The sequence below is a fragment of the Pelmatolapia mariae genome, linkage group LG5 (genome assembly GCF_036321145.2).
Source record: "Pelmatolapia mariae isolate MD_Pm_ZW linkage group LG5, Pm_UMD_F_2, whole genome shotgun sequence".
In the NCBI taxonomy this organism is placed as follows: domain Eukaryota; kingdom Metazoa; phylum Chordata; class Actinopteri; order Cichliformes; family Cichlidae; genus Pelmatolapia; species Pelmatolapia mariae.
The window spans coordinates 26991815-27002717 of record NC_086231.1 but is presented as its reverse complement, the minus strand read 5'-3'; the positions used below and the strand labels follow the sequence as shown (position 1 = coordinate 27002717).

Sequence of the window (10903 nt, the reverse complement as noted above, 5' to 3'; positions counted from 1 at the left end):
CGGTTCGTGTGTGCCAACAGGCCTGCCACCATTCTGCTGCCCCACACTGTCACCGCACTCCTCCACAGGCGTTCACACAAAAGTTAATTGCCTCGAGCTGGAAGCACGGGGCGCAATGTTACAGTGATAACAATAATGACCACCAAAGTGAGCACGTGACTGGCTATTTGCTGACACTGCGAGGACATTTAAAATGCTTAAACCAGCTTTTTTTCGGGGGGTGTTTTGTTGTTGTGGGAGAGGTAGGTAAAAGGTAATAATAAGGTCTGGCTGTCCCTCTTGGAAAAGCTCCAGGGCATCCACAGAGAATTGAGGGGAAGAATAACCTGACCCTTAAAGGCTTAATCAGAGCCTCATGGGTCATTCGCAGCCATTATGAATAATGCATAACATAAAACCAGGGCTTGAGTTTGAATGCCCTTCTACACTGAAAATCTGTGTTGCTTACATGCTCTCCTTCTGGCAGATGCACTGGCCCTGCTAAGCACTTTCCCCACAGTCTGCTCTTTATCTTGACGAACAGCCCACCGCTTGACCTATTGCAAATGACCACCTGCAGACAATGGCCACTGCCTTCTGTCAAGACTCCCAACTTGATTATGTAATTAAACTGCCCCCTTATTCCATGTAACCCATGGGTGTTTCTTGACTGTATCTGAAGAGTCACACAGTACTGAGTTTGCTATAAGCCAGCTAGAGAACAGCATCATTCATGCACAGAGGGGCTCTATACCCCACAGTATTTGTGCTCTCAACCAATGTCACTATTGTACAATTCTGGTACAGAAACAGAGAAATAATCTGAATGTGACAGGCTGTCTTGACCCTTCATATCAAATGGTTAAGAAATGCTACAGCCTCATTCTTTTGCACTGCATGTGAAGTATAGGAAAGCCATGCATTAAGTCTACTGACATGTGATTAAATAAATAATAATAACACTAACTGTATGTATTTTCCCTGCTTTGTGAAATTGTTAATCCATCCGTCCATCCATCTTCTTTTGCTTATCCAGCTAATGCCAGCAGTTGAGCTACAGCCTACCATAGCTGTCATAGGGGAGAGGTGGAGTGTATCCTGGACAGGTCACCAAATCTACTTGGATACAATACTGGATACAAATAAAAGTATCCCCAACAAAAACCATACATTTTATACAAAATATGCAGGGCCCCCTCAGAGGCCGCAGAGCCAGACAAATGCCTGCTGTATCTGCAACCCTCCAAGACTTCTTGGACTATCTAATTTCTCGGCAAACAGGTTTTTGTTTTTTGCAGTTACTGGGAAAAAAAAATATGTGACAATAATCCCAAATACGTAAATCTATGCAGCCTCTGAGACAGTGGTTCTTAACCTTGTTGGAGGTACCGAACCCCACCAGTTTCATATGCGCATTCACTGAACCCCTCTTTCGTGAAAAATAAAATATGATTTTTTTCAAATTCAAAACATAGATTTGTTTTCTACTGGTGCAGAAAATGAGCTGTGCATGTCACGGCAGAGGCTCTGCCGAACCCCTGAGACCGACTCACCGAACCCCTAGGGTTCGATCGAACCCAGGTTAAGAACCACTGCTCTGAGATCATATACATGCGTTCTAAAGTCATTTGAAGCAATACAGAGACTTGGATACTGCAAAACCACTCCACTCTAGGATCTCATCAGTGCTACTGATTCCTTCCCTGTATGCATACTACACAAAGAGTATTGGATGTCACTGTCCTATATGAGATGGATGACACAGAAATCAAAATTCATCCTTAGAAATGTTTATTTAGAGATGGAGATGATGCTATTGACAAACAGACATCAATGTTAAATGGCAATGCTTTACCAGTGTTTGAAATAAACCATCACCCATACAAATGTGTAAATACAGTCAAAAATGACCAAAAACAAGAGCCACTTTAGAGCTATCTATCCAACTGAGTGCTTATAAATTGACCACAGAGTGCATGTCATCACTAACAACCTTGGCATACAGTCATCATACAATTATTTAGAGGAGATCAAAGCAGACAAAAAGAAAACACTTGGGTGCAATCTTCATCCATTACTGTCAAGATGTTTCCTTCTCAGACGCCTCAGCTTTGGCTCTTTCTATCTTGCCTTTTTCTCCTTGGTAGTAATCTGATTCGATCCAATTTGGGTTATCGGAGAGCTTGACGTAGATCTCCCCGTTGTTCTCTGTGACTGTGTGTGTTCTCTGCTTCACACCCTTGGAGTACCATCTGGGCACAGGTGGCTTTTCCTTGGGGTTGGTGCCTTTGTATAAGCACTCCCCTTTGGCTAGAGTGAGCTTGTACTTATGCTTCGGACAAATTATGCACAGCTTGCCGTTAATTTCCTGTACGTGGACAAAAAGCAGGTAAATGACCTTGTGTGTATGTCATTTTAGGTTTCTTTGCACTATAACATAATAATACAATATCCTCACAGCCTCAGCCAAGCATTTGCCTTTAGTCATTTTGGTGCAGATACAAGAATATGTTAAATCAGGAATGAGATAATAACTTAAGCCAAAGCAGAGAAAGTTTATTTATATATCACCCTTAAATGCTATAGTCATTCAAGGTGGTTTAAAGGGGGAAAAAAGAAGAAAAAAGAAATAATAACTATAATAATACAGATACCAGATTACTTAAAAGCAGTAGTGATTAATAACATTTCTTAAAAACAGCCAAGGTTAGAGAAGATCAGTTTATTTTTTCATTGTTTGAAAATGTTAAATTAGTTTGGTCTGTAAGTGATACTTTATGGGGGACATATGTCAGAGACAAGATTTAGGAAAATGAATACAGGCATTACAAAAAAAATACACAACTTTTTGAAACCAGTTGACTCACAGTTTTGTATGTAGATATTCATCTCAATAAAAATGTCTATCAGTGACTCCTCAGGCAAGTTGTAATAAGATTTTTTACCAATTAAATTGGAGCTTTGACAAGCAACCTTGTATTCTTGAAAGATGTCACTAAGAGGAAGGATATCTATGTGAAATAAGAGGGGCCCAAGAATGGATCCCTGTGGGACTCCATGAAGCATTGGGCTTTCTCTGTTTCATAAGCATCTTGTTCAGCTTGAGAGACAAATTTTTAAGGCGTGATTTAAATCGTATAAGAATCGTTCCTGTAAGACCCAACACATTTTCTGAACTGTCTAATAGTGTGTTATGAGCTATGGTATTGCATACATAAAATTTGCACAGGTAGTCAGTTTGCCTGAGACTGTATTCAGGTGAATATCGTTTTATACCTTCATGAGAGCAGATCCTGTCCTGTGGTGATGAAAGCCCGATTGAAAGATGACATAATAACAATTAATATTCAGGAAATTACTAATTTAATTAAAAACAACTTTCCTAAATAATTCTACCAATAAATGGAAGGTTAGAAATAAACCTTTAACTACCAAGTGCAGCAGGATCCACATTTCTCAAGAGGGGTGGACAACTGCAGTCTTTGATGACGCAGGGAAAATACCAGAAAGGAACCATTCCCAGTTTTCAAGAGCTCAGTGGCTAAGCTGCTGAAAAGTATTTTTAAGATGTGGGGAAGTGTATTCAAACAGCAGGTACTGGGGTTGAGATGAGGCACTATTTGTTCAAGGCTTTTGTAGTGAATGGCAGTAAATTCAGACATGAAAACTGTGTTAAGTATTCATGTCATGGTGTTTAGTTAAATTACTGCTTGAGTGATTGTAGAAGATATTTGCTCTGATATTTTGGAATGTTATCTTGATCTAACCCTCGTAATTTAAACCTGAAACTCACCTCAATGTCGCCATTGTTCAGCGTTCCTCCAGCATCTGCCGAAATGACGGAGTATCAGTGTATTACAAAATAAACAAACACACTAACAGTTTGTTAAAAAGGAAACACTTTCCAGATGACATGTGCTAAAATGTTCAATAATTTATTAAATAACGAAGCCCAGTGTTAAAGGTCCCAGTGTATTTCCTCTCTCTGCAGTGACCACTATGAGTTTTTCACTAGAAAAATTGCACTTACGGTAACAGTAAGAATCCATAGCATAGAAGACTCCCTGGTGGTAGATAATCAGTATATCCCGATCTTCTATTGTTCTGAAAGACCGCTTTGCTTCAATAAGTTCATCCTTCTTGCCCACGAAATGGAGGCCTCTTGCTGACTGCTCGTTCTCCTCCATGTGTCTGCCAAATGCTGTTTTGAGGTCAAGAAGGTCATATCATCATTTTTCAATATATTAATCTAAAACTTTCCAGTACCAGTTCTCAAGGTTGTGTGTATGTCCCTCCATCATTCTCATATGTTGGCCAAAGTGACTATGCTGTATTTTAGGGTAAAAACTTAACTGAATCCACACACGTAAAAAAAAAAGTGTGGGCTTTGGATTCGTCACTGGGATTATTGTGTTGGCACCTCACCTCACAGTTGTCAGCTTAAATTAAGTCCAGAACAACTCAAGAACACTCAAGTAAGAACATTTCTTGGCACTGATCAGCTCTGCTCCAAACATACCAAGGCCCTGAGCTTTAAGCCCTATTATCTGTCTCATGATTATTTGGTATCCATCGTAGTATAGAAAATAAAGCTGCTGTGCTAAACACAAGAGAACAGTGATTTCACTAAATGACCTACATGAATTGGCACAAACTGTATGGGAAATACAAAAACAAAAAAACTGACAGAGATTCAGCCGTCATCATTCAACACAAGAATGGGTTATCCAAAGATCAGAGTGCTACATCATCTCCACGTCTGATCTCCTTGTAGGCAGCATATACCAAAAATATCTGAATGTGAGGATGATTCATGTTCATGTATAGTGGAGTGGAATAATGAGCCCGACACACAGGATGAGTAAGCACAGTAGTAGTAGCAGCGAAAGTCACATGCCCTGAAGCCTGTGGCCAAAGCACAGCCAGCTGAAATGAGCAAGCAGGAAATATAATGAAATATCAGGAAGAAGAAAAGTCTTCAAGTGATCCTTTAAGGACTTTCAGTACCTCTGCACCCCTCTCTCTCCTCATGTGGTGGTTTTGCATCAAAAATAACTCATTTTACTTTTGCATCGCCTTACCTTGAAAGTCAGTCGCCGTATCTCTTCTGTCAAGCTGAACAAGTGTACTGCTGACAGCCCAGGGTTGTGTGGGAAAAATGGGGGCTCATCTCTATTATCTTCAGACACAAGCTGTCTGTTGGTTGGTCCTACACTGGATACATTTCTTATCAGTTTCTTTCAGGCACATAAGCTACAAAGATTGTAAAGAAATGCGTACGTGTTGCTTTAGGCGTTCACTGGGAGAGATTTCTATCATTTTCTTTAAAGAAAAATCTAGTTATATAAATCACATATAAGTACATTTAATTTTTTTAATTTTAGTCCAATGTGTTCAACTGCTTTGGGATTCACCCCAAAATTAAAATAATTCAAGCTGAATTATCATAAGTAAAACGAGCAGTAACGGTGGTGGAAAGTAGCTTTGTAAAATTAGGAGATCTTTTTTTTTTTAATCAAAACTGGCTTTTATACTAGTGTTTTGATTCTACAGCTGACGTTATTGGTCAGAGTTTTTTTTTTATGTGAAAGAAACATATAATGTTATATTTTACATACATGCATTATGTAATACATTATTATAGACTTAATAACCGGTTTGCATAGTGACATTATATTATAGAGACAACAGAATATATGCTAACAGGGATAATTTAGTGATGTAATGCTATATTAACATACGTTATATAAGCCAATATTAGAATACATTTTATATTTATTGATTGGTTTGGACTTGATTTGATAATTTTTGGTGTTCTACAAACCGGAACTATCTGCGTCATTCTTTGCGGAGTGCCCGGAGTATTTTCTCGGCGCTCCGCTCTCTCTTCCTTGTCAAATCATTCACTGTGAGTAGTTTGTGCTGATTTCTTGAAAATAATTGACTTATAATGGCCTCGTGCAGTGTGTGAGCATGAGGTGAAGCTCAGCAGTGCGTCCGGTGGAGCAGAAACATCCACAGTGATAAGAGAGACCATAAAAGCGGCGGTTGAAGCTTATATTAGGCTTCACATCTGATTTGAAAGCTAGCTAACCGTGTGCTGTAAATACTAACACATTTCTTTCCGTCAGTAAATATTTAACCGTCGCGACTGTGTTTTACAACATAAATCCATAGAATCTGTTATAGAATTAGTCTTTAATTGTCTCTTGATTTTAAAATAAATATATAAAAGAATTAGTCTTCCCGCAAAGCTACATTTCAAAACCTGCACTGACCTGGTTTAGAGTGTTTATAACTATTTTTACAGGAGTTAGTACCACATGTATAATAATAAATGTTCCCATCATTCCTCTTTGCAGTAACTAACTAACAAAAAGCGATATGCACTATTTGCTAGTAGTGGATTGAACCCCCTTTGGTTTTCAGGACTGCCTTAATTCTTCTGTGGGTTATGGTCCATATTGACATGACAGCATGTCAATATAATGTTAATCTCCTGTTCCAGCATATCCCAAAGGAGCTTTTTTGGCCATTCGAATACAGTGAATAGCCTGGCTTAAAACTTGTCATGCTCAAGAAACCAGTTTGAGATCATTTGAAGTTTGTGATATGGCACAATATCCTCCTGGAAGCAGCCATCAAGAGATGGATACACAGTGGTCTTAAAAGGAATGACATGCAGGCTGTGAAGTTAAAATTGGTACCAAGAGGCCAAAGTGTGGCAAGATAATAATCCCCACACCATTACACCACCACCACCAGCCTGATGTATGGTTGGATCCATGCTTTCCTCTTATTTACATAGAATTCTGACCCTACCATTCAAATGTTGCAGTAGAAATCGAGACTCATCAGACCTGGTAACATTTTTACGGCTATCTTCTATTGTTCAAGTTTGGTGAGACTGTGTAAATTGTTATTTCAGTTTCTTGTTCCTGCTTCAAGGTTTGACATGCTGTGGATTAAGAAATGCTCCTCTGCATACGTTGGTTGTAATGAGCAGTTATTTGAGTCCCTCCTGTCAGCTCAAAGCAGTCTGGCCATTCCTCTGAACTTTGGCATCAGCATAGTATAGTCAAGCAGTGAACTGCCACTCACAGCGTATTTTCTGTGTTTCAGACCATTCTCTGTGAACCGTAGAGATGGCCTTGTGGCAAAATCTCAGTAGATCAGCAGTTTCTGAAATACTTAAACCATCCCAACTGGAACCAACAGCCACGAAAAGCCACTTAAATCACCTATTCTGACACGCACTTTGAACTTCACCAAGTCGTCTTGACCTTAAAGTTGTGGCCACGTGATTGGCTGATTAAATATTTGAATTAATACAGTTGAGCAAGTGTACTTAACAAAGTGGCCTGTGAGTATATGTACATTTGTCTGTGTTAATATTTGTGGGCATGTGCACCTTATCTGTAAAATACACATTTATGTAACAAATGCAAAACATGATGCATAAACAAGAAAAAATGACTAGCACTGGACTTTTATTAAGGCTCTGTTGAAAGAAATGTTATATTTTAGTTGAGTGCAGGATGCATGAGTTTGTGGTTTGACACTTTAAATTTGTTCTATATCTGCGGTTATAAAATGTTGTCATCATCCAATAAAGTCCTTAGTTTTCTGGAAAGTGAACACACAATAACAGAGGAATTGTGTTTGTGTATAAGTTGCTTTAACAGGAAGATGGTACTGCGAGCTTGTGGCTTTATCATATTTCGCCGTCTAGTCGGCCGCATCCCTCCTCCAGGCAACATCGAGTATCTCCTTCTGCAGACATCTTATGGGGAACACCACTGGACGCCACCAAAAGGTGTGTTTAAGAAACACTAGATTGATTTTTTTCTTCATTACAGAAAATGACACGTTAATGAGTCTTTTTTTTCCCCTAATAAATTCACCATAAGGTCATGTGGACCCAGGTGAGGATGACCTCACCACAGCACTGAGAGAGACCAAGGAGGAGGCGGGGCTGGGAGCAGAGCACCTGAAAGTGATAAAAGGCTTTGTTCAGGAGTTGCACTATGAGGTGCGTGGCAAACCCAAAGAGGTGCTGTACTGGTTGGCTGAGCTGAAGGACCCAGGGAAAGCTGTGACTTTGTCTGATGAGCACCAGGATTACCGCTGGGCCCAACTGGAGGAAGCCTGCACTCTGGCCCGGTACAAAGACCTGCAGGACACACTGAGAGCAGCACACAGACACCTAGAGGCATGTCAGGACAAACAATGATGTGTCACAGAGGAGAGGATCATAAATGGGAAGTAACTGCCTGCTGGTATGTGGGATCGTACCTTTTTCTGGAAGAGCATCTGTTTTGAAAGCACTGCTCCTAATTCCTTTAACTGAATGAGTCTGACTTTCCTGCCTTGTCTTTCTTTAAATGCTTTCCAGAACCTTATGTAAGAGAAAGACTCCCTTAAGTCACAAAAAATCAGAGAGAAAATAAAATCAACAGTTGAACACTAATTACTGCACAAAAATACGACTGTGCCCTTGAATATCCTTAGTAATAGGATTAAATGCATAAATGATGCGTTTTTGATTGTAAATAAGCTGTATTGCAGGTTTGTGCATTACAGCTGTCTTTTTGGTCATTTTTTTTCGGTCTGTCTCCAGTTTGAATTAAATTTAGACCAACACGAAAGTTTTCTCCTACCTTTGATACTTACTCAACTTTACATCATTTCTGAATGGATTGTTTTGTTTTTTTAAACATGTATTACAAAGATGCAAGGGGATACTGGGCTAAAAATAGAACAGTCAAGTGAAACACTAATGATAAAAATAAACTGTAAACAGCACATGCTGCCACATGGTGGGGACAAACATTTTTTTTTCCCTAAAGCTGCACATTTGATATCACAAGCATAAAATAGCAGCACATAGCAGAGCAAAGAGAGCAGCAACAGATAACTAACATCATCATTGTCATGAGAAAAAGTTCTACATTAAATATAACAGTTAAAAAAAACAACATCTTTGGATCCGAATACATTTATTTGCTCAGAAGCAAATGGTGAGAATAAACATCATCCTTTTCTTGGGTACTGCTGCTCTTTTATATAAGTACAGTTAGACAGTCTGCTCTGGATTTCACGATAGAGGATTATGCCTTTGCTTGAAAGGATAAAATTAGAGTTTTTGAGGAAAAAAATGTGCGCCTTCAACTCAAGAAGCAGAATGGGAGCGCTTATGGTTTGAATTACCTGTCATCTGTCATTATGAAGACACAAACGGGCAACGGCAGTGATCATGTAAGTGGAGGTCACTGAAACACCAATACATCTACCTTAATATACTAGAAAATATATTTACAAAAAGGTAGGTCAGTAATGATTTTTTTTATGTCTGTCAAGAGATTACAAGCTCTTCCAACAAATATTAAAAGCCGACTAATGGATTTGAAATTACCCTCACGAGTAAACATTAACAGTGAGGTATGCTACTTTTTTAGCTTCTTTTTATGCTATGGTGTTTCCTAATATCATCTCGCACAGTAATCCAGAACCCCCCTCTGCAGCCACTTCTTGGATCTCTTCAGTGGCAAAACCACCCAACTCATCCGAGGCATGTAGTCTTTCCAGCGTGTCCTGGATCTTCCCCGAGGTATCTTCCTGGTGTTCTATGACAAAAACACCTCACTACAAGGTGCCCTGGAGACATCCTCGTCAGAACACTGAATCACCTCAGTGAGCTGTTTTTGATAAAGAAAAGTAGCTTCTTTACTTCCAAATGACTCCTCACCCGATCTCTACGGCTGAGCCCAAACACACTTCAGATGAAACTCACATCTACTGCTTGTTTCTGTGATCTTATTCTTTTGGTCACTAGCAGGAGCTCATGGCTGTAGATAGACTGGTAAATTGACAGCTTCACTTTCCAGTATAAGACCCTCAGCACTACCAACACCGCAAAACCGTATTTATCTTCCACTCCTTACTCGTGAAGAAGAGCCAAGATAATTCAATTCCTTCAACAGCTCCAGGTGCAGACGCTCTTGGGAAGAGTGTTACTACTGGCAATATGAGCCATGCTTTTGTGATGGTTGTACAAGGACTGAATATGACAATGAGCCAGGTGCACCATTCTCCCTAAGCACTCGGACACCCCAAAGGACGCAGTTATATGCCCTCTCCAAGTCCACTCTAACAGAGGGACCCGCCGCCTCAGTACACTGGCAAGACCTTTCCAGGTGAGCTGAAAAGTGTGATTCCCATGTAATTGTAGCACACACAGTTACAAGAATAGTTACAGGAATCCCCGTATCACCGCCCCAGTCTGCTAATCCAGAGTCACTGCTCCAGACTTCCATAAAAACTTTGCAGAAGAGATTCAACCAATTCCAGCCACCTGGTGGCACAGTCATCTAGCAGTTGTTTTAGTATCTTTGTCACCTTAGCCATAGTGATGGCCCTCACCAGCTTTGTCTCTAGACTTACTTCTTTACACATATAAATTGGGAAAACCCAGGCACTGAACTCGGGTGATATAAGAAAGATATTCAAAGTTTAAAATCCTTGAAGATTTTTTTATCCATATCCTTGGGTACAAACTCTTCAATGAGCAGGCTCGACTGCAGGCATACTTGTGGTTCGTAGAGTTTCTAAAACTAGAATGGGAGGCCAAGTGTTCAACTCTCAGGCTCCTCTCCTGTGGAACCAGCTCCCAGTTTGGATTCAGGAGACAGAGAGTAGAGACACCCTCTGTACTTTTAAGATGAGGCTTAAAACTTCCCTTTTCGATAACGTTTGTAGAGGACTGGGTCAAATGATCCGAACTATCCCTTAGTAATACTGCTTTAGCCTCAGACTAATGGGAGAGTTCCCATTCTGAGAAGGGGACCTCTCCCCTACTCCCCTCTTTTTAGTTAACTTTTATCCACCTTCTCAGTTTGTTTAGTCCTTGTTTTTGACTTTGGTC

General features: G+C 39.9%; 2 protein-coding genes across 3 annotated transcripts; one reads left to right on the top strand and one right to left on the bottom strand.

The window, feature by feature from the left end:
* Positions 1 to 1759: 1759 nt before the first annotated feature.
* On the bottom strand, positions 1760 to 5175 carry rfesd (Rieske (Fe-S) domain containing). Of its 2 annotated transcripts, none has more exons than XM_063473142.1 (4): positions 5061 to 5175; positions 4010 to 4180; positions 3773 to 3807; positions 1760 to 2347 (listed from the first exon to the last, which is right to left on the bottom strand). In XM_063473142.1, the coding sequence occupies exons 2-4, from the start codon at positions 4164 to 4166 to the stop codon at positions 2060 to 2062; spliced, it is 480 nt and encodes a 159-aa protein (XP_063329212.1). In that variant the 5' UTR covers positions 4167 to 4180; positions 5061 to 5175; the 3' UTR covers positions 1760 to 2059. The 2 variants fall into 2 exon arrangements, with proteins under 2 accessions (XP_063329212.1, XP_063329213.1); XM_063473143.1 differs by having other exon boundaries at positions 4987 to 5065.
* A 656-nt stretch (positions 5176 to 5831) lies between these two features.
* On the top strand, positions 5832 to 8750 carry nudt2 (nudix (nucleoside diphosphate linked moiety X)-type motif 2). The gene is made up of 3 exons (XM_063473141.1): positions 5832 to 5887; positions 7653 to 7795; positions 7890 to 8750. The coding sequence occupies exons 2-3, from the start codon at positions 7669 to 7671 to the stop codon at positions 8210 to 8212; spliced, it is 450 nt and encodes a 149-aa protein (XP_063329211.1). The 5' UTR covers positions 5832 to 5887; positions 7653 to 7668; the 3' UTR covers positions 8213 to 8750.
* The last annotated feature ends 2153 nt before the right edge of the window (positions 8751 to 10903 follow it).